General features: G+C 42.8%; 3 protein-coding genes across 6 annotated transcripts in view; all 3 read left to right on the top strand.

Moving 5' to 3' along the window:
* Positions 1 to 3,084, top strand: part of LOC126541558 (uncharacterized) — a 108,894-nt gene extending 105,810 nt beyond the window's left edge. The window contains exons 16-17 of one of the 2 annotated variants that reach the window (XR_011892807.1): positions 39 to 216; positions 2,838 to 3,084. The gene's annotated coding sequence lies outside the window, so the exon portion shown is untranslated. Of the gene's footprint in view, positions 1 to 38 lie in introns of both variants that reach the window. The other variant, XR_008614751.2, reaches the window with a different exon arrangement.
* A 2,872-nt stretch (positions 3,085 to 5,956) lies between these two features.
* The window catches only part of Ipp (inositol polyphosphate 1-phosphatase), a 38,058-nt gene continuing 16,831 nt past the window's right edge, over positions 5,957 to 27,183 (top strand). Inside the window, exons 1-5 of one of the 3 annotated variants that reach the window (XM_055076748.2) lie at positions 5,957 to 7,561; positions 14,304 to 14,359; positions 16,040 to 16,136; positions 23,621 to 23,674; positions 24,559 to 24,820. In XM_055076748.2, the coding sequence (XP_054932723.1) occupies positions 23,648 to 23,674; positions 24,559 to 24,820 (289 nt within the window). In that variant the 5' untranslated portion in view covers positions 5,957 to 7,561; positions 14,304 to 14,359; positions 16,040 to 16,136; positions 23,621 to 23,647. Of the gene's footprint in view, positions 7,562 to 14,303; positions 14,360 to 16,039; positions 16,137 to 23,456; positions 23,675 to 24,558; positions 24,821 to 27,183 lie in introns of all 3 variants that reach the window. The other 2 variants (XM_055076746.1, XM_055076747.1) reach the window with 2 other exon arrangements.
* Positions 7,893 to 12,251, top strand: LOC126541561 (uncharacterized). Its single transcript, XM_050188372.3, has one exon. It carries the CDS (start codon positions 8,092 to 8,094, stop codon positions 9,940 to 9,942), a length of 1,851 nt encoding a protein of 616 aa, XP_050044329.1. The 5' UTR covers positions 7,893 to 8,091; the 3' UTR covers positions 9,943 to 12,251.

The following is a 27,183-nucleotide window of genomic DNA, read 5'->3' as shown; positions in this document are numbered from 1 at the left end:
ATGAAACCTAAAAAACAGTAATATTGTGGACATTGCAGCAAATTTTCAAGAGGATTGGCAACACGATCAGAAAAGCCGAGTGAGCTGTATCAACAAGAAAGCCACAATGACTCTTGTGGTGGGAGGAAATCAGTCTAAGAAGATGTGACAAGACGTTGCTGAGGAAGCTTTCAACACCAAGGAACTGAGAAAAGAGCGGGTAAACATTATGAAGAGGTAAAAAAAAGCCTGAAAGAAAGAAAAGGACAGCCTTGCAGCAACTGTTCCCCATATGCAGACATGCACAGGATTAGAAGATACATTACAAATGCGTTGTCAGTAGAAATTGCTTGCAAAATTTTTTGTGCTTTAAGCTACCAGTATTTAAGGATTGAAAAATAGTTTGAGAAAATATATAAAGGAAGGCATTGAGATTACTGTGGTGCAGTGTTTCAGTACACTGGAGCGCTACGCCTTTAACTCTTTGCATGGTTGTATATATGATTGGGAGAGACAGTGAAACAGCTGTTTACTGTGTGCGACTTCATAAACAATGATATGTCTATAAATTGGCCCCTTTTTAATGTAGCATTCTTTTTAACGGAGTTTTCATGGTAAACCAACCCTCATTCAAGGAATTTTGTTTATAACTTGGGAACTTTCTGTATGCCAGAAATGTTATTCTCTATACTTACCTCAATAAAAAAAACTGGTTTTTGGGGCCGTTTATGTCGGAAGATGTCATCACAATTGTGCCAAGGCCTAAAAGACCAAAGACAACTCACTCCTTTCTTTGTCACTCTCGTGATGCACTTACAGCTGTTAATTGGCTAGTTGCGTTCCAGGTGTTCCAGGAGAAAAGGCAGTTTTAAAGCGAAGCTTTCTTTGTGTCTTCCTTTGACTTTGTGCTGCTGTTGCTGGCACGCTGCATTGGGGGGTAGTTCAGAGGGTGTATATACATGGTAGGAGCGTGGCAGAGACGAAAGTGGACACGAGAAACTCGTTTGAACCATTCCATCACGTGTCATAGTGCCCTCTGGAGCTCCCTTGGTGTCACCACATAAGCCTCTTTACAGCTGTAATTATCATGGCCCCCCTCAAAAGCATTGCAAAAACTGCAGCACTTGTTCTTTTGCTAACGTGCAAGTCCAGAGGGGATGTAGATAGGAGGATGCAGAGAATGGGTAGAACGGATGCAGTCTCGAAACAAGTGAATAACAGCTTTGCCACTCTCACAGTTTCTATACAAGGGAAGAGCGTGGGAGAGGGAATAGACGACATGAAAAAGCAAGGACACAGGGGTTGCAGGCAAACTGAAGGTGCAGTACGGTATGGTTCACTTCTGTTTCTGAAAAATAAACATAATGCAAATTTGTCAAGCGGACAACCGACGCAGGGCATGTAGACGCAAAGCACATTGAAACACCGTAAGGGCTAGGCAGCACTACGGAAGCCGTCGCATGTCAAATCAACACTTCTGTGCCTGCGGCAGCAGCTTGATGGCTATGGCATTGCTCGAAGTAGCATATTCAGTCCCGACCTTGACAGCCACGTTTTGACAGGAGCGAAATACAATAACACTGGTGTACTTAGATTTAGGTGCACGTGAAAGAGAACCAGGGTGTCAAAATTAATTCGAAGTACAACCCTATGGCGTGCCTCATAATCCGATCATAGTTTTGGCTCGTACAGCCCCACAATTCAATTAAACATTAACACCTCTGCCACGATGTGATGTGCCATGTGAGGTAATGATAATGCCCAACCCTCTCAGAAATTATGAACAGTTGTGCGCAGGAACGCTTCAAGCAAACGTTTCCCTTTGTGTTCTGTGTACTATGCAGACAAACGGCAGTGGTGCGTTTAAGGAAACATTTAACATCAATTCGCCACTCTCGTATAGGACTAAGATTAAACACTGGAGAAATTAAACATTCAGCATCAACATCATCGCTAATTATCGTCAGTCAAAGCAAATACCATAGAAAGCTTTGCTTACATTGATTACTATGGTGTTTAGGATCTGCATATTTTTTCTGCTTGCAGTTTTTTTTTTTTTTTTTTCAAATTTGTATGCTTGTTCCGTACTGCAAGTTGTAGCCCTAGTAAAGTGTTAGTGCTTTTTTATCCATTGCATAATCATAACTGTGATAAATGGCAGGACTGTGATCGCTAGGCTTATGTTTTCTTGACATGTATGCAATATACATGAAGCTTTCAACGTAACTATGTAGGCTGGTTGCTTTACAAACCATTTTGGCCTCTCCGATTGTGTGGCAGCTCCTTATGCAAGCTGTCGATTTCATCTTTTGATTGTCGATACTATGTGTATAACATGCATTTAAACAACTGACATGCTCCAGCAGTTGTTTTGATGTGACATTGATGTGGTACAGGTGGCTTGTGCCAAGCATTGGTCAATAGTTAGCTTTCCTATTGAAACTGCTGTTCATGTATTCATTCCTCTATGCACTGTTACAGTATAAACTGATATTTTCAAGTGCTCTTGGTTACTGTGTTGCCACAAAGCTTTTGCGTTCAAGACTTTGCACAGGCTGTATGCTACAAAAGGAATTGCATGCCTGCTCACTTGAAAAATGGAAGCATGAAGTTGAATTAGATTGAAGTCGGCAAACAATAGTACGAAAGAAAGAAGTGAGATTGCAAATTGTGTTGTCTGATTGCTTCTTGTGATTTATAAAAAAACGACAAAACAAGGCTCAGCATTGTGACCCATGAGCTTATTTTTGTGACATGTTGTCTTTTTAGGTTTACAAGCATTCTGTTAAGGTTTATTTTTGAATGGCATGCTACAAACTATGTAAAGGTGTACAATTGAACTTCATTGTGTTTTTCAGGCAAGCACTGAGGAAAAAAATGCATGATCCAGGAAAATGTAGCGCCTAATAAGCCAAAAATAGTTGAAAACTCGCTAAATAAAGCTCGCTATCAGTGTCTGAAGGTCTGATTGAATGTTACTTTTATTTCTTTTTCTTTTTTTTTTTTTTTTGTGCAGTGGTAGCCTTGAATTTTACTCAGTGAAGCTTGTGAGTTCCATCTGTCAGTTGGGTCGAATGTTCAATAAAGAATGCTTGTTTTTTAGTGCCCGTGGCCCATTTTAAGTTTTCGTGAAGATATATATATATATATATATATATATTTATTTATATTGGTGACAACATAAGCTCTCAAAGGCCGCAACAGCATCTAGGTGTGTGCATGGGTCCGTTTGTGCCTTCGTCCACTTCGGTTTTGCAGTCTCAAGCCACATTGAGATCAGCGACCATGTCCAGCAAGCTCAGTAGTTACGATGCTCCAGACCATCATTGAAAGACGCATATTTACATTAGATGACATGGGCTCCTTTTCGTGCCATCGCATTCTCAAGCTTCCTGCAGCTTTTCGGCAGACTCTTGGCATTGCACCTTCCAACTGCTTGCCCATCCAAACCCTGAAGTCCTTTTGAAAGCAATGCTGCGTAGTTACAACAGACGCAATGTTCCATAATCTAGGGAGGAAATGCATCGCATCATCGGTAGAAAGTCATTGCAGTTTAAGACATGCGCAACAACTTGGAACAATATAATAAAAGGAACACATACCGTAAAAACCGGACTATAGGTCGGACCGGAATATAGGTCGATCCCCCAACTAACGAATCCTCAAAATGAAAAAAAAAAAATATCCTTTTCAATGGCAAAAGTACCGAAAGACATGACACCCTTACCTTGAAACAAATGCGACTCGGGGGGTTGCACAATGGTGACAGTATTTATTTAAATGCTGCTCGCATGTGCACCCGGCCAAGTTTTTAGCGGTTTCGCGCGATCATCGACACGCGTGCTTGTGAACACCTTATTAATGGCGCTGAGCAGCGAAACAAACGAGATACGCGCATGTGTACACATGCCCTTACTTTCGCTATTTCGCCGCTCCGTGCCGTGATGATAAGGTGCTGACAAACACGCGGGTCGATGGTCGCGCGATACTGTTAAAAGTTCGTCGGGTGTACAGTACACAGAAGGGCACGAAGTGCGCAAGCGCTACTCCGAATCAGAGCAACGCCTTTGATCAGAGTCGGATGACGAGTGCTTCTCGCTGCCCAGTCCGTAGGCGCGTGCGATCTCTACCGCTTTCAAACGGATGCATTCGGCAGTCACAGGCAGCGATCTTACACGCAGCTCGCGGACGGACTCCGCAACCTTGCCTTCCAGTTCTGCAGTCCACTGCGATCCGGCACGAAATGACGTTTTCTTTTGGTTGCTGCAAGTTGTAATACGTTGCTTTTGCCTCCGCCACTACCGAATGCTCTTTTCGGATACTTCAAGTTCGCGCTGTGCCGCCAGGTTGCCGTGGGCTTCCGCGTACTCAATCGCCTTTTTCTTGAAGGCGACGGTGAATTGACGTCGGCTTCCGCTCATTTTGAAACAAAATGAAAGTGCAGCCTTTAATTAATATAACTTTGCGACAATGGAAACGCAAAATGCCGGTGTCACAGGTGCCACAGCGTCGCCACGCCGCCATGCTGCTGATGGCGATGGCGAAGGCGGCTGTTTACTTTATCCGCCCATTGTTGCAAGACTTCCGTAGTTTTTCCGCCAATGTCCGGTATATAAGTCGAGGGTCGACTTTTCGCGATGGGTTTTTGAAAAAAAGTTCGACCTATATTCCGGTTTTTACGGTACTCCTACAGGAAGCAAACAGGACCAGCATTTCAGAGCACAATAGTTGGTGTCAACAAGAACATATCAAAGAGGTTATACTGAATATACATTTGTGCATTGTATGCAAATGCTGTGTTTAGGTAGCATGCAGGGAGCACATTTGATTTTATGTCAAGTGCAGATTGTGTGTTATTCGCTACGGCCTGACTTAGTTACTAAGTTGCTGGATCAATTCCTTACTGCTTTGCTGTTTTGACTGGTAGGTGTCCTTGAGCAAACAAACAGTGCCTCAAAAGCAAGCCCGCCAGTGGATTTGGAGGTGAGGACTCTGCGAAACACTTATCACTCAAACTGGAAGCCTCGTCAAAGTCAATATCTTGTAGTTTGAACTGGGGCTCGACTTGTTCCAGTTCAAATGGTATACTAAAGCTAACTTCAAACTGGCAAATAGAATCGGTTAAGTCCTGTTTCAGATTGTCAATTTAAATTGGCTTACAGATCCAATAATGGTTAACATCGAATTGCTCCAAAAACGTGCTAGTGAGGTTTTGCCTATAAATCCACTGGCTTCATTTCTAAGCTGAATCTAAGCAGATTCCAAGCTGAGCAGGCCCGTTTGTTGTTGGATCACTTGAGGCAGCACGTTTAGGGGGAGAAACACTGCAAGAATGTTTACAGAGCAATTCCACACTCGTAGCATAGCAATATAACACTATTGCCACACTGCAAGGGACAACATTTGAGTAGTGCTCGTGCCAGATGGAGAAGCAGTCTATTGACAGCACCAGCCAGCACAACACGCCTCTATTGCTGTGCAGTGCCTGAACAAGCCCATTTCAATATAGGTAGATTTTCCCTTGCCATTTCAGCAATGTATGCATGGAGTACATTTCATGTGACTGCTAGATGTTATCTCTACAGGCAATGGAAAAACACTGAACCCTTTCCTACCAGCCATTTTTGCTTTGGGTGTCTCAAGACTGGAAGGTGAGAGCATGAAGCCACTGAAGCATTGGTATGTTTTCTTGTTTGTTTCTTGCAGGCTGCACGCCTCAACAAATCTTTCAAGAAGTGTAGAAAATTGACACAACAGTTCAATAATTCTTTGGCAAGACAAAAGTAACTTAGGCTCTATAGAAAAAATACCTCCCATGTGAGAAGCATGAGGTCGCCGGCTCAGTCGCTGCTGCGGTGGTCCCATTCCAAAGGAGGTAGAATGCACAAAGTGCATGTTTATTGTACTGTGGGTTTATGTTGGAGAACCCCAAGTGGTCAAAATTAATCTTAAGGTCTCCACTATGGCATCCCTCGTAACCTACTCTGCAGTTTGGGGACATTGAACCACACGATTTAATTTCAATAGGAAACAAATTTATTCAGGACACTTGCCTGCTCATTCCTTGTTTTCTTTCTGCGTTTTACAAGGATTACTGACTTGCAGCTGTAAATAAGGTGCCCTAAATACGGAAGTATCTCAAAAACTGAGTACACAGGATAAAACATTGTTTCATCATGGTGACCAGAAAGTCGCCTTGCTGGTTGAGTCTGCTGGCAAGATGACATTGACTGTTTTTTGGGACCAGCAAAAAGTAGTGGCAGGTTTTCTGCAAAAAAGTACTGCTATAATAAGGACGTATTATGCCAACTCTTTCAAAACAATAACAGAAGCCATCAAAATTGACAGGCGTGGCATGCTCTAGGAAGGCATTGTCCTCTTGCAGCACAATGCTGCTGCTCACAACTAAATTGCATGTTGCACAAATGGAAGCGATCTTCGCCGAATATTAAATTGGCATTTGCCGTGCTCTCGGTCCTTGTGCCTTTGGGCTTCATTTCCTCTCCATCCGAAGTTTCTTTTTGAAAAGCAAGCAGTTCCTGATGACATGTTGATTTGTGAAGTCCATAGCCTCCTTGCCGAATTGTGGCCCCGAGGTAAACTTCTACAAGAGTGGTAGTTTTTATTGTGCAAATGATGCCAGAAGTGTGTCAGTGACTTTCGCTCGGCGGAAAAATGTAGATCAAGGGTAGTCTTTATTGAGTGCTTCTCTTATTGACGAAAAACCATAACATGTGCAGATTGTTGCATGCTGTGCTTGAGTAGAGGTGGTTTTGCAAATTTAATGTATTGGTCACAACTGTGTTTTGTTTGAGAACATATAGCTTTGGGTTCTGTTGGAGAACTGTTTTTCATGCATTCACGCTGTGGGTGCACAAAATGCGATGGAACAGTCGCGATATAATTATGTTGCTGCGAATTCGACGATAACTCCGCCTTCAGGAAGGCTACCAACTGATTCCAGTGCAATGTTAATTCTGGTCAGCAAGAAAACCTCTGGTGGAGCTATAATGTGCAACCGACTGCTAGCAAAAAGGTCCGTGTAGAATATTGAACTGGTCCCCTGCAAGCTGTATCCACTTGACTGTCCAATTGGCCCTGGTAAAACATTCTCGCTCGAATTACCGCCGCCAAACTCATTTGCAGAAGTGAGATAGGAAGTGGGTCGGTAAGCCAACAAAAAAAGAGAAAAAAGGAAGAAATGTTGTTGGCAATATTTGCTTCCGGCGTCGCCGCGCTGTACTCGTTTCAAAACGCCCGCCGTACGTACTGGGCGCCCGGATGATACCTGTGCCCCACCTCCTCTACGTAAACATTTCTGGAACGACTCGCAACCGTGGCTGAGTGCCGACGTCGTAGGCTGTGGTTGCGTTGTTTAGCGCGAAGAGGGTAGAGGTGCCCATTTAATACGCCGGTTCTAATAGAGAATTGAGATAATTCACGCGAGAGTCTGGCTATCCGGTTGTTTCGGTTTGTTGCGCTATTCGAGCGGCTTCCGGACAGCCGCTACGGAAAGCCGAACAGCGGGGTACATTATGGGGCATCCGTCATCTAATTAGACGCATTTGTGCCGATGCTGCAGGTACGTGGACGCTCTTGTGTTTTCTATGCTGTGATCCTCGTTTGAAACTCGCCTAAATGCTGGTTCTGCTGCTGGTTCTGTAGTATTGTAGACAACTTTTGAACGACTGGTTCGCTCACCGCACCCATCGTTTGCCGTATTTATTACTTATTCAGAGACATTTGTTGAATCATAAATGCGCCAGTGTGCGGTGCGAAAAATTTTTCAGCTCGCGATATCTGTGATGAATTTTTATTCCATCATCCCATCTGCACACGCGAATGCTTGGATTCGCTGTAAAAAGCTGCTTTTCCGACGACCGATAACACTACCTACGAAACTTTCGCATGTTTGATCTTGCCTCCACGGACCATGTTGTTACAATTTTCTCTATTTTTCTCCCTGATTTTCTCCTCCATGCTCCCAGCCATCTCCAGCTTGATGGGCTGCGGACATGATGAAGTCATGCCGAGTGTAGGGATGCCTAGTTAAAGGCCTTTTCTCTCCTGCAGCGATTATACCTGTGTACATTGCCGTGGTTGTCTAGCGAGATGGAGGACTTGGAACGGTTGCGGCAGCCATGGGAGCCAAACGAGCACTGGGCCATGCGTCGAGAGTTCATCCGACGGCACCGCAACGGATTTCCAGAGAACCGACTTCTCTGTTTGGCCCAGACATTTGTGAACATGGAACTTCTTGGGTGCGCATACCCAGCTCGCGTAGCAGAACTTGTGCGTGAGCTAGCGAAAGACTTGCCCAGGTCAGAGCGCCCCAAGGCCCCCGCAGTTGCACCCGTAGCCTTCGTGAGGGCCAGTGACCCGTCGCCAAAAGAAGCTTCGTTAGGAGTTACTGCAGGGTCGTATACCGCTGTGCCAGACAGACAGCAATTTGTAGGTGGCCATGCGAACAGGGCTGGCCTCGGATGCAAGCCTCGCAAACAACTGGCGGGCGGTGATAATTCTCTCGACCCTAGCAACGCTGTGCCTCCCAGGCAGCAGTTTGTGGGCGGCTTTGCGAACAGGGCTGGCCTTGGGTTCGAGTCGCGCAAGCGGTCGCCTGATAGCAGCGATTGTCTGGACTATGCCAGCGCCGCGAAGCTTGCGCGAAAGCCAACCGACAAGCCTTCAGGAAAAAGTGCCCCCGAGCCACCCGAAGGATCGCCACCTCCAGGCGATTCCAAAGATTGTACTAGGCTCCCGAAATTCCAGGCCGCGGCGCAGATGATCAGAGACGATGTAATCAGCGGGCCCAACACGCTGGACAAGCTGCAGCAGGTGTTCTCCAAGTGCGGCTTTAGTCTAGACGTGCAGTTCGAGGAGCAGCCTGCCCAGAAGCAGAAACCACTCACGTTTGAATGTGTCGTATGCTCGGACGGTGAAACACTGGGAAAGGCGTCAGCCCCTAGCAAAAAAGAGGCAAAGCGCCTTGCTTTTCAGGTAATCTGGGACGGTTTCTCTCGTGTTCCGGAAAGCCCCAAGACGCCCATACGCGTGCCTGCGCCGCCTCGCGAGTTCGAACAGAGTGGCAACCGCTTTAACGCCGCAAAACAGCAAACCAGCCTTGAGAAGGTTTGCACTCAGCAGAATTTGACGGATGATGATGGCATGCTAGATCTAGAAACACTGGTTGTGGTTCAAGCATTGAATTCTTCCTGTGACGCTATGGCAACCTTGAGCAGGACAGCATGTGCAAACAGGCTGAGAGGCACTTTCGAAGTGGAGAGTGCAGTATCTGGGTACAAATGCACATACATACTTGGGCACTGTGAAATCAAGCACGGTGTGGGTGAGACAAAGCAGGAGGCGAAGCTCGAAGCAGCATCTGCGTCCCTGGCATACCTTCAAAGTGTAGCTCCTACACTTAGGATGAAACGGCGTGTAGATGGACATGGTCCTGAGTTGACCAAGAACACCTTTGGCACTCCTGGTGAGAGCAGTGCCCAGGGACAAATAGCCTCTGAAAACATTGGCCATAAGCTGCTCAAGATGATGGGTTGGAGTGGTGGTGGGATAGGCAAGGAAGGTCTTGGCATTGTGGAACCTGTTATGCTTAAGGAAACATGTGGCCGGAAGGGCCTTGGCTTCAGTGGGGGCCCTGCCCGCATGAATAGCAACTTCAAGACAAAAGTTCATCAGGTGCTTAAGGAGTTTGCAGACACAGTGGTGCTGCAGGACCTTGTGTTTTCGCCTGAGTTTGACAATGAAGAACGGAAGTATGTGCACTCGGTGGCGCGCAGGTACGGCCTCAAAAGTGTTAGTGTGGATGGACCATCAGGCAGGTTTCTCACAGTGCGCCACAAACTATCTGTGCGGCAGCTTGTGGACACAATCCTTGCCTCAGGACCAACAGAAAAGTATGAAGTTGTCATGCCAGCACTGCGAAATTCTGGCGAAGAGAGTTGACACTGATCACTGAGGTGCAAAGTTTCTGCATGGTGTTGCACTGTATAGTCGCAGTGAGTGAAAGAATGCTTTCAAGCAGTGGCTGCAGATAAAAATTGCACTGTAACAAATCAAACCAGATTGCAATGATTTATGTGAATAAAAAGGACTTATGCAGGCAGTTCTTTGATGAAGTGGTGTGGAGGAGGTAGTAGAGATGTGCGCCTAGGTCTGTTCAATTCGCTTGCACCACTGTCAAGTAGTTCACGGTGGTTCACGAGAACTTCAGAAGTTGTGCAGCTCGATTTCTGAGGTGCAGGCCCAGTGAGACACTCGAAGCGAATGTAAAAATGCAGGCACGGTGCAGGTGTTTTGTCAGACTAATGTGCACAGAGTGCGTAAGTTTGAGAGGTCCTGAACTGCAGGTATGGTCGGCTTACACACTGTACACACCACACTTGCATATACACATCAGATGTGCGTAAGTGGGGTTCTAACGGTGCTCGCACCCGTGTGCTGCGTCGTCTGCTGCGCTGCTGCTTCGCACCTGTATGCCTGCACCAAGTCAGCACCGACTGTGGAGTGGGTGCAGCAAAATCATGAACCAGCCCCGCACCTTTCCTTCACCTTTTGAAATGAATAGCATGGTTCTGCAGGTGCCATTGCTGCACCGCTGAAACGAATGGCAGGGTGCAGCACCTCGTGAACTGGTTCAGATGGTGCAGGCAAATTGAATGTACCCATTATCACCATCGATGCGGATATTCTGCCCCACATAAACTGCGTCCAATATACTACGTTTGCTGTAATCGTCATACACATCACTAAATAAAGTAAGTGTACTCCAGTTACTCTGAGGTGTATACATACATTTCTGAGAAAATCGCAAAGCGACACGAAACTTGCAGTTATGTTGTATGTTCACTGGGATGTTCAATACATTTGGGAAATTGTAAAACTATAATGGGAAAAAATATGGATTGTTAACTTTGAGCTGAAGCACTTACGGATGTTTCACCTGAAATATTAAAAAATTCCATTCCTAATTTCAACCCTTTCTCAAGTTTCGGAATGGTAAATAACAGGGGTGTGTGAATATTTGCATTTTCAACTATGAATTGAATAGTCTTTAGTATTTGATTTGTGTGAAATTTGACAATTCATTATTTGGGATTGTCAAATATTCGTTTTTGTTTGAATTCATATGAGGGATAACACTTATTGGAGTGTCGAGGGACAGAGTTGGATGCAAGTGAGAACTGATTCTAATGACTGCTGCAGGAGAGCCGTGGTTGTTGTGCTAGGCCACCGGTTCCTGAGAAAACACGAGACAAATGGATGCTTTTTCTTTTCTTCCCCTTAGAAGCCTGTCTTCAGGCCTAATACCTAGGTATTCTACTCTAATGTCCAGTCACTCAGTACAAATGCCTCACTTTTAGACAGCCCATAAACTGATTTGTCAAATTTAGGGAAACCAATTTTTTATTTGATAAGTCTTGCCATGGCTTTCATTTCTTTACAGCAGTGTTCAGTGCTGTAGTAATGTTCTCTCCTTCAGTGGACAATACGTGCATCTAGTGCATTTCACTATTTGAACTGCTGTTCCTCTAGCTTGTTTCATTACTGTCATTGCCATTGCGCTCCATATTACTGGAAGTGGATGTTTATTTGCAGTCAGTTCCATTCATGACATGCATGTGTCAAATAATGTAAATAAGCTGCTACTTGTCTTAGGAAGTGAATTGTGCTTGCTTCATATTTTACTGTTTAAAAGAGAAAATCAATATTTGGGGGCTGTTTTTCTTGAATATTTGGCTAGGAAATTTCACTATACAAGCACATCTAGTAAATAAATAGTCAAATGGTGCAATCTAGCAAGTATGTCTAATATTCCGTATGAACAGGTGCATTATCCTGCAAAATAAAAACATTTTTTCCGTGCAGAGCAGCAGTGTAGTTGTAATGCAAGTATATTGCTTGGTGAAAAATCATTTCTGTGAAATTTCAGGATGGACGAAGCTTTGTAAAATATTTCTTATGAAAACTCTATTGTAACTCTTTAATACATAGCTCAAGCTTCTACAGAATTGAGTCGGCTTTCACTTTTATAATAGTGTGTGGGGGCTATTCCTAATTTTCTCTTGTGGCGTTTCCCTACTTCCGTAAGTGCATGCACCACAATAGCTGCAGCGAGCTGTATGGATTGTAGTAGCCACCATGTTTGCTTTGGACTGGTATGATTGTTTTTTTGTATTCCAGGCAGTTTGTTGTAGGTAGATTCCTGTCACGCCTCATTTCAGACCTCTATAATAAAGAGAAATGCATGGCCAGCAGTGTAATCGAACCCCTGAGCATAGCAGCCCATTGCTCTAGCCAATAAGTCACATTCTGTTATCATTTTTAAGCATGAAATGCTTTTACCTCCCATTGTCGGCGACCTTCAAGTGACTCGGAGCTGTTATCCGGGCAAGTTGCGAGAACAGAACATCATCCGGGCAACCAGCCAAATTTAAGATAATGCAGTCTCTGGCCCCCTGCCCTTTCTACAGGACTGCATTACATAGCCTAGTTACTGCCCAAATAAGTAAAAAAACATATTGCTTCCGAGTTCTTCCTAATGTTTGTCTGCAATATCACTCAAGAGTTAACTTCTAGTATGCTGAAGTTTTATTTGCAATTTCCAATGGCGACGTTCGAAAGGCAGATACAGGGCACCATACACTTCATTGTCATCTTTTGGAACTGAGACAGGGTTGCCTGTGCTCTTTTGAACAACAGTGATTTATGAGTTCCACGGCATGGGTTTTGCGTCACCTCGAGAGAGAGTGCTACGCTGCATGGCGCCTCCTTCAGGCGCTTTTCTTCTTTTAACTGGGCAGTGCGCTCTGTCTCCCTGGCGTCTTTCACTGCCTGTCATGCTGCCTTCAGCCGGTTTTCTTCTAGCTGGGCGTTGTCCATATGGACCAGTGCACAGTATGGTGTGGCGTGGGGTGATGCGGTGCAGTGTGGTGTGTTAGGGTATGCCGTTGCAAGCATGCACTACACCAATATTAAGATTGTAACTAGTATCGTCTCCAACCAACTAGCTTTGCTGGTTGCCATTTTGTGCATACATCTACTCCATTACGGTAGAACCAGCAATTTTTTTTTCCATGCACTGAAAATGGGCAACATGAAACACATCAACAACAGTGGAAATTGTTACCAACCAGTACCTGTAGTTCTGTGGAAAGGCAGTAAACTTCTTGATGGGAGCAATCGAGTCAGGGCACCTACTGAAGGGTGTAGGGCTTAATAAACGCTGCTATTTATATGCAAAAATAAGCCTGTATAGGTCGCATGCCGACATCACCATGTCTATGCACTATACAGATTCTTATCTATACACCATATAGGCCCAGAAGCATTGCACCGTCAAACGGTACGCCATGTTTTTTTCTTGACAGTAAGCAATGCGATAGTGTATGGGCATCCCAAAAGAACCTTTTGTAGCAGCAATCAATAAAGACATCCTTAATGGTGTTGAGTTTCCCACAAATGAAACAATGCCTACCCCACACGACGAATAATCCTTTTGCTCCATCCAGGTTTTAATCAGCAGAGTACCTGTATAAAGTTTAAAGAAAATGACTAGGCTCTAGGCGAGATGGGCATCATTTGAGAACGTCCAGCTCCGACTCGGAATTGTAGAGAGACTGATTAAGTGGGACACGAAACACAGAGTTTACAAGGTTTCTATAAAGTTGCTTTCTTGTCACGGAACTCTGGTATTTCAAAAGAAAAATGTGCAGTGAGCAACTTACAGGTGACATCTTTGAGATAACTGAACGCTCTCAGTAGAAATGACAAGGTCGGACAACGTCCATCCGAGCCGAACCTGACAGACAGTGCAAAGAAATGGGTCCTAAGCCTCCCTCCCATAGAGAAAGTGGTTGATAATCTGCCAAGGAAGAGATGCGCAGTGCTGAGACCGCCTTGATAAATGGACCAAAAAAGGTTTATGTGAGTTGTCCTCTCCCACAATGAGCTCCAGTCTGCAAAAATGCTTTGAAGCTGTTGTATATTCACACAAGAGCAATGCAATACCTGTAGTTCAAAAAATACATTGTAAACGGTTGCACAAGCAAATATTCACAAGCTGCATCCCTTGCACTTTTCTGTGGTATCACAGAGCTCAGTCAACTGCCACCTCGAGTACTGTTCACTGTGACTGTAATTGCCCAGTAGGACTCCCAAGTACTTGGGACTAGGCCACGATTGTGCGCATACACCTCTTATGCCAAAGGCAACTTGCTCTTTCTTGGCGTGCTTTTTTGGCCTGCTTTTTTGACATTTGGCACGTGCCTCACATGCAAGTTTCTCGTGTTCTTGTCTCGTGACAGCTCGTGCTTTGAGGTGCTGTGTGAAACTGCACTGTCCTATGGATCAGCTCCCATTTGTCAGTACTTTTCTCGTAGCAGCTAACGCTACGTTGAAACTGTGCTTTGTTGTACTGCGTCATGATTGACCCAGGATGATCACATTTTAACATTTCTTCCACCAAAGTAGAAGTGCTATCATCATTTTAATATAGGCCACATGACATATAAACATAGCTACGTATGCCTGTATACCTTAGTGGTAGATTGCATCACAGGATGTGTATCTCCCACTTACGCCCTTTAGATGCCTATGCAGAGCTCAACAATCAGCATGTCGTATAAAGTTGCGTTGAACGGACATGCTAGGAATCATGGTGTTGCCATCATATGATCATCATCCTCTTCTTGCGGCTGTCATCACACATAGCTACTCGACTTATGCAAGTGTGTTGGTTTACTTAGTAATGCTTTGCGAAACCCCAAACAATGCTGGGTAGCCAGATACCTGCAAAATGTTTTGTATAACATCGATTCCCACAGTCCGTGGGATCTGTTCAATTTTACATTACCATTAACTGCACCTAGAGATCAGCCAAACGTGCTGCTTAAAATGGCAACATAGGTGCAGCCAAAGGTGACCACATATGTCAATTGAAGGTGGCGATTTACATGAAGCAAGAGATGACATCACATTTGCATAAGATTTTAAAACTCAGTGCATCTCTCAAAAATGTCAAATAGTTGTCTCTACATTGCATGTATTCTATCCTGTCTTGCTTGTAGGAGGCTCTTGTGTGCACACTTCACTTGAATAAGCTTCCACATGAGTGAATTCTTTATGTCCCGTCAAGTTTGTTCAAGGGAAGTTTGACTGCTTTACATCTCGGGAGATAGTAACTATTAGTACCAAATTTCTTATGCTAGAAAAGTGAAGTGCCATGTCCTTTTCTGGCAGATGCTTGAGGCTTGGGGGCAGTATTCAAAAATGTTGATATGCTTAGATTTAGGTATGCATTAAAAACTACAGGTGCCCAAATTAATCTATATCCCCCACTACCGAGCCTGTCATATTCTGTGCGTTGCTTTGAAATGTAAATTGATCACTCAACCTATCAATCATCACTGCACGCATGCATGAACTTGCTTGCATCCCATGAACGCTTGTAGGCACAATGACTGAAGGTGCTCACAGTGTCCACAAGTGCATGGCTTTTATTTTCTGTGTCCTGTACTTCCTCTTCCTGGGTGCGCTGCTGCTTTGGTCTTTCTAGATTTAGGCTCATGTAAAAATATCAGGTGGTCAAAATTTATCTGCAACCCTCCACCACGGCATCTCTAATAGCCTAAGTGTAGCTTGGGACATCAAATTTACCCAATCGATTAATCATTCATCAATGAAATAGTCAAACAGTCTGCATTCTTCATACCAATACAGTTCTTTGTAAGAAGGCAAGTGCACACATTGATACTCTGTTAAACATGATGCTAATACATGTTTATGTGACTTATAGCTACCATGGGTACTTGTGTGTAGTTGGTGTTCCTAATTATTGGTAGGTGGGATTCTTACTCCCAGGTCACCACACACTTAATTTGGGCTTGCCTAAGTTAGCACTCTCACAAATGACTTTGATACGTGGTAATTTACACAGTGTAAAGGAGTGTGGCAAATTTTTGTGCAAGTGAAGTACGGTTGAACCTTTTTTTCTAAATAACACCTGTTTGCCTGCCTCCCCCCCCTCCCTCTCTCTCTCCAGATTATCTTTGCTTGTTGAAATTCGGGAGGTGGTGACTGACTTGTCTGCATCCTAAACGGATTTGGAGAAGTAATGGCGGCCTCACTTGCATTGCAAGGTGAGAACTGCGATGTTCATGTTGTGCACAGTTGATTTTGTCACTTTTTACCCACATTTTTCATTCTTTAAATTTGTTTGGGAGTAAAGCTTGGGCTGCATTTCCAACTGGCCTATCATTAATACACGCCTCTCTCGGCTCTTTAGCTTTGATGTACTGAATGTGATTTTCTTGTCTCACTTTACCGGCTGTCAGTGGGTCACATGCTGTAGGCCTACTGTGGCCTGACAATGAGTGAAATACTTGGACTTTGGTCCAACCGCATTGAACATTTGCAGACATAAACGTGATACCACTGTGAATGTGTTAGATCTGATGTTATAATGTTTTTTTACATAGCCCTAGTAGTTGCTGTGGGACACTCGTTACCGGCTGGATTTTACTTGGGCCCAGTGTTAAGACATGGCATATGCATCAGTAGCTTTCCTGGACAATTGTGGCAGAATGTGAGTGCAAACCTTACACTCACAAGTTTGAAGGAGGTGCACCGGTTGCTAATTGGTGCTTAGCAACCAATGCACCTCCTTCAAACTTTGTTTTGAGGTTTGGTCCTATGGCCCTTACCAGCATGCGGATGGATTTCTTCTCATGTGCCTCTTCATTTTCATGGGGATGGGCATCAGGGAGGGAATATGCATACCTGCAAACTCTTTGAAATGTTTTGTAAAGTTTATGAATTTGGACTCGTTCTACCATTTTATGGATCTTGTTAAGCTTTACAAAAAAGTTAATTCTGTTCACAAAAAATACACACAAATAAAGCACGAAAAACAAAATTGTGGTGGTACGCGTCCTGTATCACAGAGTCAAGTGGCAACAGCTAAGTCGCTGGAAAAATTGCTGTTAATTATCTAAAAATTTGTTGCTTGCTAGTACTGCCTGTTGAAAGTTTTCTGCTGCTTGTGTGGGGCTGCGTCTAAAGGTGTGTGTTATTCCCTCCTTGTTGTGTTCGCAGGATTTTTATGAATTTTGGTGCTCGTGGCCGGATTGTCAGATATGAATATATTAAGTGTTCAGAGAGTACTCATATCTTTTAAACAATTACAATTTGCTCCTGAGTCACATGCAACTGTGCGTTATGGGTCAGCATTAAAATGTGGAATATGCATTTTTGCTCAAGCACAAGCAAGAGATTGTTCATGAAGTAGATAATTCTTTGCAAGGATGTCACTTCTGCACTGCAGGAAAAAAATTGTTCCAAAACACTCGGGAATGCCTGATGGAAAACATCAAGGCACACAAAAAAAAGAACACTTGTAGCACACAAATAATTCTGGCTGTCTCCACCGAGGGTTCGTACACCTCCTCGGAATCCTTGAAAACCTTTGAAACTCCTTGAAAATAGATGTGCTCCTTGAATTCCTTGAAAACTGGGGTTGGGGATGACTTTCAAGCATTTAAAGTAACAAACTCCGCATAGGGGACATGCCATGGGCACTGTCTCTCGAGGAAACAATCCTAAGTATTTTCTTTTGAGTGTTGCTAAACAATTGCAATGTGGCATTTCCACAGCCACCAAAGAGAGGCTTGTTCAAATCACCTTTGCCATCGTGGAGCTAGACAAATACCAGACCAAATTAACGACCAAGCTGTGCCGCCATTTTGTTGTTTTGCTAGTTTTTTCAAACCACAGCCTTGATGGCACCATTTTCAAGCCCTAGGCTCAAGATATGCCCCGCGGAAAGTAAGTTTCAGCCATTTGACTTCAGCATGAATATCTTAATTCGGCTGAAGTCGGACACTACAAGCCACTGTGCCAAAACACTAAAAAACACACATTCACTCAATTTACTGCAGATGTCATAATTAGCCTGTGACTTTGAAGTTTGCCCACATTTTGTGCAAAACGTGCCCTCTAGTTTCACCAAATATAAACAAAGTGCCTTGTTTAGTTCACCGAAGACATCCTTGAAACCAACTAGGAACATCTTATAATGCATGAAACTAGGGGGGGGGGGGAGGGGGTGGACAGCTCAGTAATTATTTGCAACACTTCTAACTGGAGCAGGAATGTAAAAATTTTGTCATGCATTGCACTTACCTGGGCTTCCCACCCCTAACCACGAAATATAAACCTGTTGTAACCTACAGCTATGTTGGGACACTGGGAAGCATAGCTGGTAGAAGCCATAGCAAACACTCTAACACTTGAGCAAGAAATTTTTACGAAGGCTGTATTTGATCCAACTGAATTTAACTTCACACAAAGAGTTTCCGTAGCGTACCACCAACTTTCGCTAAATTTGGTTTTGGTGGCGTTTATAGCTCTGCCAGGGCAGCGGGCCCAATTCTTCACCGCTCGTTAGACGTTTTCATAACGCTCTCGAGCGCTTGCATACATAATTTATTGCGAAAGCCCAAATTGCCCATTTATTTCAATACATCATCCATTAAGTGGTCCTTACAGTCACCAATTGTAAGGAAGCTGCTTCCTTTAGTTCAATGAGGACACCAGACGAATCTAATATATCATGCACGAAAAACTGAAAAAGAAAAAAGTGAAGGTTCAATAATTATTCATAACGCTTCTAAACAAGCCAGAAATTTTAGAACTTCATGACATATTGCACTTAAAATGCTGCTTATTCCTTCAAAGTATAAAATTTCTGAAATGTAGAGTTCTCTTGGGATATTTGGAAACGTAGCAAATAACAACAGCGGGATACTTTCAAATGCTTGCTAACGATTTCTTTTTTAAGCTGTATTTGATCAACACGCATTTACTGTTGCACATAAACTTGGCATATTGTTGGTCCTATGTTTGCAAAATTGTACCTCAGTTGTAGTTGTAGTTATGCCAGCACAGCAATCTAAGCTTTGCAGCTCACACAAAACACACTAATAATGCAGTGGGCTATTTGCATACATATTCTACTGGAAAAGGCGCATTTAACCCACCCATTTAAAAGATTGCCTACACATTCGCCACTCCGTGCCCCTAGTTTTCCCCAGATATAAATAAGATTTGCTCACTGAAAACACCAGAGAAACAAATTACAAATTTCGTGTATGATTCACGAAACATATGGAAAACCAGGGTTTAGTAATTATCTGCAATACTTGAATTTAAACCAGGAACACGAAAGTTTTGCTATGTATCACAATTAAAGTTATCCGTATTTTCACGAAATTTCAAGTTCGTATCTTGTGCAGTTGTTTTAGGAGTTTGAGAAACATTTCGATTAGTGGCAATACGACACCCTGAAATGCTTGAATGAGAAACTTTCTACAGATGCTATAAACAGAATAAACATTTATTCATAATATTAGCGACCACTTGCCTATATTTATGTTTGTCAGTCAATTCACTAACGCACCTAAACGACTGCATTCAGAATTTTCATGCAGGCTAATTACTCCTGAAACACTATCCGCTTTTAGAGACTGCTTAGGCAGAATAAACTGGAATTAAGTATTCACAACGAGCGACCCCAACTTGACATCCAATTTGTTTGTCAAGAAGTTCTCTGAATTATACTTCGCATGATTTCCCGTCAGGACTTTTAAAACATGCAAGTCGAAAACCTTGGGTAAATAAAGAATGCCTCAAGCTTATAAGAAAGCGGGACCATTTGTTCAAGGCATTTATAGTGAGTAAACCTCCTGAAGCCCTCAAAGTTTTAAAGAAATACAGAAATTTTGTCACTAAACACCTTCATGATGCAAAAAAGCAATATTATTCTAACCTGTTCAACTCGACACAAGGACGCACAGCAAATGTTTGGAAGGCACTTAACACTGTAATTAGTAGTGCATCTGAGGCAGTAACCAAAATTGTAGAAGATGGAATAGAAATTCAAGGCCCTGAGCTAGCTAATGCATTTAACGGCTTCTTCCTATCAGTTGGTGACACTACCACCAGCAGCGCTGACCTAAGATATATGAATGATCGAACTAACCAAACCATATTTCTAGAGCCAGTTTCAGATGGTGAGCTTGTAGCTACATTTCTAACTCTCAGCAATAGCAAAGCCACTGGTGCGGACAATATTCAAATGAAACCAGTAAAATATGTCATTGATATACTAGCACCCTGCCTTACCTACATCTTTAATATGTGTTTAACTGCGGGATTTTTCCCTCGAAATATGCAGACAGCAAAAGTAACAGTTGTATATAAAAAGGGTAATAGAAATGACATGTCCAACTACCGACCTATATCAATTCTGCCTCTATTTTCCAAAGGTTTGGAGAAAATAATTTTAAAATGCCTGACCTCTTTCACTGACTGCTTCAACTTGATCAGTTCTGCACAGTATGGTTTTCGGAGAAACAAGTCCACAGAGCTCGCACTACTAGCCCAAAAGGAATTCATTCTAGAAAATTTTGAGTACAGAAATATGGTACTTGGGCTTTTTTTAGACTTTTTGAAAGCCTTCGACCTCATTAATCATGATATTCTGCTTCAAAAACTAGATCACTATGGCATAAGAGGTATCGCGCACAAGTAAATCAAGTCATACTTACTGTGCTCTACTCAATTTGTAGTCATTGAAGGGAAACATTCCTCAATAAAGTCTATTAAAACAGGTGTCCCTCAGGCAAGCATCCTGGGACTGTTTCTGTTCATACTTTATATTAATGAGATTGTCCACATTGATGAAACAGCCCATTATATAATCTATGCTGACAATACGAGCTTATTCTTTTCAGGCAAATCGTGTGCCGATTTGGGTAGTTGAGTGAGTAGCGCACTGTCTGAAATTAATGTATGGGCTCAAATGAACTCCCTAAAACTAAACATTAATAAAACGAAGGCTGTTTAATTCACCCCCGCCACACATATGTCCATTTACCCACTATTTCGTTAAATAACTCTAAAATTGAAGTGGTAAAAAGCTTCAAATCACTGGGCGTGTATTTTTCACAAAACATGACATGGGATGATCACGTGAACTACATTATTAATGAACTATCGAGGACAACCAGCATTATGCGCCGCCACTGCTACTATTTTCCTACCTCTGTTAACATACTCATATATAACTCTTTATTTTCTTCTCTATTGAATTACGCGTTTCTTGTATGGTCAACAGCAACAGCTTCAAACATTAGCAAACTTTCCGTCTTGCTAAAAAGTGCTCTACGCCTAGCCTCTAAAGTCCCATATCGCTACCACAGTGCAGAATTGTTTAAGAAGCACCACATCATTCAGGTTCCATCTATGTATGATTACAAGCTATGCCGTTTATATAAACTCGGTTTGTTGAAAAATAATGATGCCTTGACAAACCTAGCAAGGCTAGAGAAAAACTTCCTTGCTTATAATGTACGCCATCCTGAAGTGTGGTACGTCGCCAAATGTAGAACCAATTACGGAAATCAAGTGTTTGAATTTCAATTGCCTACACTTCTAAAGCACATAATAAAAAAAAATAAGATTGACATATCTAGTTCATAACCAAAACAACTGCATTTAATGTTTGTATAATGATGTGATACAATGATTTTCTATTTTTTTGACTACTGTATAATCCCCTTTTCAAGTGACGTTTTATAACTCCTGTGTTTTCCTCTCAGCAGGTCGTACTCCCTTAGCCGCACGCTTTTATGCCTCCCCGTGCGATAGGGGGTCAGGGCTCCTCAAGCTTTTTTTTACAGCTTTTACCTGTCCTCCTCATAACTTTTTCTTGTTGCGGAATAAAATTCAATTAAATTCAATTCAATTGCTCGTCACTCAGAACATTGCTTTGTACTTTGAACAAATACAAACACTGTGCCCAGCATAGTCTACTGAGGATAGAGCAGGAGCTAAGTAAACACTGTGTATAACGCATAAAAATTGGAGAAAGCAAGTATTCAGTAGCTGTTTTCAGAGCACATAAGCTACGTACACAGCTCAAATTTTTGGTTCACGTAACCGCAAAGTGGCCCCCAATTCTCCAAAATGTGTTATATCTGCTGTGCTTGCACCTGCCAGGAAAGAAGGTCTAGTGGAACCCTTACTTAGAAACAGCCTGAAAATGAAATCATCAAAAGAGACTTCTTTCAAAAATAGGGGAGGGGGGGGCAAATGGCATACTTCTTTCCAATGTCAAAAGTGGGCAGAAGTATCCCCCCCCCCCCCCCCCCCCGGTAAGTACGCCTATGGCCATGACCCACAGATACGCTAAAGAAAAGATGTTACTGATGGACTTATACAGATAACACAAAAGAGGGGGGGGGTGTACTTGAAATACTGTTTGTGTTTGTGTCACTGTGTAGTGTGCCTTTGACACACTTGCATTGCAGTTGGACCATTATGAAATATAGATGGAGATTTTGCCACTTTTATCTTTTGCTTGTGTGAGAAAGCACTGTGTAGCTTTTTTCAGCACAGTTGAGCAGTTCTGACAAAGTTTGATGTGTAGGCACCAGTGATTGATGTAGCACTGGACATGTGTCATTAGTCACTGTGAGACCATGGTATCTAAGAAGCAGCTGTAGCTTGTATGTCATGGCATGACAAGCTATGGATACTGAAATGTAGCCTGCCCTCCATTCTTAACAATTATAAATATATAACAAGTATAAAGTATAAGTATCAATGCACAAAAGGTCAAGTATGAAAACATTTCTTACGGCTGTTTGCTTTTGTATGTCTTGTCCTAGGTTGTACTAGTGCTAAGTTCTTATATTTTAAGTGGTTTTTAAGTGTTGAGACGCAGATACACAGTGTTGTAACTGTTTTATTTATGTATGTTTATTTTCTGTATGCTGTTGCTATGACTGGATTATGAGTGTCTAGATCCTTTAGCTTACCTGTTTAGTGCAGTTTCCCGAAACCTTTGGTGCAGTTCTTAACATTTACTGTGTGATCGTCACTGTTTGCACAAACCATTATGCTGTGGCACCCATCAAGCTGCTCTGTGCAACATTTATTTAGCTTAAGCAGCCATTCATAAACATCTGGCAATGCAAGATTTCACCTGTAGTAATTCAATCTACAGGAAAAACCTGCATAATACTGCCACACAGAAGGGACACGTTGTGCGATTCATGATGCAAGGAATGTGTTAAAGGGAGTCCGTGCATTACTCAGTGCCCCTTAGTGGCTGCTCTTCAGACCAGTTCTGGTGCACAGATTTCTGCATTGGACAGCACTGAGAATGCCTACTAACAAGTATACATGGTTGTGAAAGGAAACATCATGTTGTTCATTACTTCAAATTCAGGAGCTGTGCAATGAGGATGGGAAGTTGTGAGTGTATTGATTCGAGCGCTTTGAAACCCCCTTTGTAATCCCTCCTTGACTAGTCAAGCATTGTGCCAACTTCCGTGCAACCCTGGACTGAGGAAGTAGTGTGTGTTTTATGCACCTGTCAATGTTCCCTTGCACAGAGGACCAAATAGAGTGGTCCTTACTGCTTGAGGCCCTTGTGTGTGCGGCTGAGAAAGGAGCCCAGCTGGCCAGGGCGTGCCGTGCGGAGGGGCCTCTGTTCCAACTTCTGGTTGAGGAGAAAGCTGGCTCTGAAAGAAACCCTCGTTTTGTGCATGATTTCAAGACTTTGGCTGATGTGCTAATCCAGGAGATGGTGCGACATGACCTCTCCTGCCTGGTGAGTCATTCACGTGCCTGTTGCACATACGTTTACACCCATAAGACGGATTTTAGTTGGTGGTAGCTTATGCAGTTTCTTTTTGTGTCTCATTCTGTCATTCTTTCTTGTTTTTTCTTGTAACCTATGCACTTTACTTGGGCATGCTGTGCCAACTATCCCCTCTACAAGCCTTAATAACAAAAAAAAGAAGCACCCAAGATAGGTGCTACACTTGTACCTAAAAGTTTACCCAGAAGGCAAGCCATAATAATATGCACCTTTCACAACAAGAAAAGATAAAAGGGAGAAAAGTGATAAAAGCTGCAAAACGTGTGTGAAGCAATAAATTCTGCATGGAGGGAGGATCAAGAAGACTGGATAATATGTGTGTGCTTGGTCCTCCATCTGCACAAGTGGGTCAAGCATGCATAAATCACCCGTCTATATATTTATCACTAGCATACATCAGATTTCTTGAGGGTAATTGATGCATCGGTGGCTTCCATGCGGTGCTTTTTTTACTTTGTGCAGTTACTATTATTCAAAACATCTTTAATATCTCATTTTGCATTTGGTTTTGCACCACATTAGTTACTATACATAAATACCAACTAGGCCACTCGTCATTTCTCTTGAAGTACCCGTGCCAGCCAGGTAGGTACTGGTGCAGCTGACTTGTACTAGTACTGGCCGGTCGGTACCACAGCCACAGAGGTGTATGGGCTGGCGTATATAAAGATATTGTTTTCACTATCCTACTGGCATGTATATGGCTTGTACTGGTACATATCGCTTGTACTGGTACACACGGCCTGTGCTGCTACTGATTGATACCAGTGCCAGCAAGGTGCGAGGTGCCTTTGCACTTACAAGGGTCTTTGTCGTTTTCCTTTCAATTTCAGCATCCCGAGCTTGGCAAGTCCTTGCGGGGAGAGGAGAGCAACAAGTTCACAAGCAGCCACGGTGAGACCATTTGTGTGGAAGTGAAGGCAACACAGGAGGAAACAGCGTGGCTCTTGGAACGTGTGCTTGATGGGAACACTGTAGCAGCAAGAAAGCTGGCCCATATTGTGCACTCAAACCCGGAGGTTTGTGAAGACACTGAGCTAAACGATTGCCCCATGGCCTGTGTCTCCTCTCTTGGAATTTGGATAGACCCTATTGGTGAGTCTGCCTGCTACTAACATGCTGAACACTGTTAGAAGGATAGTTTAGAAGGATGGTAGAAAGATAAGTGCAATATGTTTACTGTGTTGCAGAAGTGTGTCAAGATTTTTGTGCTGAACTTTGCTGATGCACTGTTCCTTGCAAAAACACAGCAATGTGAAGTATGGTGCAGCTAGCACACATTTGGGCTCTGGTGTCCAAAATGTGTGCTGTGGGTTCACAGCTACATGAAGATGTCATGGTGATCACACCACCACATTCACAATTGAGCCTTGACCCAGAGTTCTCACCAGATTCCACTGAGTATATTCCTTGACTTATGTAAATGCTATGCTTCATTAACACTTATTGAAAATTCTGGTGATCAGGAATTGCTTGACAAGTGCATCTCTGCTCCAATGGTTTTAGATAGACAATCGGAGGATTCGGTTATGAAGTTTTAGCTCGGAACTGCCAAGAAGTTTCATTATAAAGCACATTAACCACTTTACTTGAGGAGGGGCACTGCCCTTCAGTTTCTGGAGTTGAGGTGTAGTTTCGAGCGTAGGAACATTTACGAATATGTGAGTTAGGATTAACTTCAGGTGTTGTTTCTATCTTTTGGAGTGTATTTAGTTTCTTTTTATACATGGTAATGCGTAATGACCAATACTGTCAATTACGAGAAGATGTATTACAATATAGAGTGTAGAGATGACACTGCAGGAGTCCCGATGCACGTGCCTTGAACTCACTCTCTGAACTTTCAAAAATGGTACACTTTAGGCAAACAACACCAATAGTATATTGTTCATAGTCATCCTTACTTACTCAGAATATGTTTTAAAGTGCTATTAGTTATTTGTTTATGTATTCTTACGACCAAAGCATTACAGAAAGGAGCGTAAGCTAAATTATGCAGGAACCATCAGTGGCGTACCAACTATTTCTCAAGTGGGGGGGGGGGGGTCAAACTGCATACGATCTGCGCACAAGTAAGAGCACTCCTGAAAGGAGGTCCAGATTTACATTCACGTGATTTTAAGTTGGTAGAGAGAAAATATAAACACCTCAATTACAACCTACAGTGAGACAGAACACACAACTAAGTATTAAGGTTCACTTATTTTCTGGCCTTTCTCTTCTGCATTTGGGAACATGCAAAACCATTGCAAGGGGAAGCTATGCTGGCTCAGTATTTGTTCCAAGAAACTTATGATGAAGAAACTGAAAGCACTGTCAGACTCTGCCGAACTACTTAGCGCAGTAAGACATGTGCAGGAGCTCCGCCAATGTAGCTTTCCCTTTGTTGCCACAGAAAGTTGTCTGCTAGTATACATGAAGAAGAAATGTTATCAAAGTCAGATTACAGGGTAATGGAGTCAGTAGCAGTTAGAATTTACCTGGTAAATCACAGCCACCTGCAAATAGCTTTATTGAGGAGGAAATGTCATTAGGTATAGATTGTTAGTGCAGATAATGAACAACAGGTGCCCCAGAACAGAACCCTGTCAAATGCCGTAGTTGCAGGATTCAGAGGTGTATTACAATCGCTAGTGGTGACCAACTGTGTGCAGTTGTAAAATAACCTTTCAATCCATTTTACAATGCTGCCATCTAGATTAAGAGCTCTATGTTTTAAAGGCATTAACTTGTGACAGACAGTGCCAAATGCTTTGGCAAAATCTATGAATGTGCTATCAGTGAAGTACAAGTGATCAGTAGCTGAAAACAAATTATTAGCGAATGTCAGGAGTTGTGTTTCACAGGAATAATTTTTTCTGAAACCATGTTGATTATAGCAGAAACCTTTTCTAGGAAAGCTACTGTCTGGCTGGAGATAACATGCTCCATAAGTTTGCGAGGTATCCTTGTCTGTGAATTTACCTCTAGCTGTTAGGAATGTGAGTGTTGGTTTTCTTCAATAAGGGGGAACCACCTTGTTCACCTTCCATTTGTCCAGAAAATTAGCAGTTGTTGATAGCTAGCAAACCAATTACAAGTTAATTAACTATTGTACTAAGTAATCTTTACTTAAATGACAATTACTTGGTTATTTTTTTGGACAACTCTACTTTTCATGGTCAAAAGTAATGGTGAACGAACTTGGTAGCTTAGTAGCTTGGGCATTGTAGGGTCAAGTATTCATTTTAGGGCACAAGTTGTATATGAAAAAGATGCAGAGCATGTTCATAAAAATGCAGTGAAGTCGTTTCCATTGCATTATCTTTTACAAGGTTCTTTTTTCTGGGCTCTCATGAAAGCCTGAACAATAAAAAAAAAGTCTTTGTGCTCAGGCATGGCATTCAGCTTACATCAGAACCTTTGTTGTGAAGATAGAAGTTCGTCATAGCCCTAAATGATGATATGCTAGTGCTGAA

This window comes from Dermacentor andersoni, chromosome 2 (assembly GCF_023375885.2).
Source record: "Dermacentor andersoni chromosome 2, qqDerAnde1_hic_scaffold, whole genome shotgun sequence".
Taxonomy (NCBI): Eukaryota; Metazoa; Arthropoda; class Arachnida; order Ixodida; family Ixodidae; genus Dermacentor; species Dermacentor andersoni.
The sequence above is the reverse complement of the archived record's forward strand: the minus strand, read 5'-3'. Positions and strand labels throughout refer to the sequence as shown.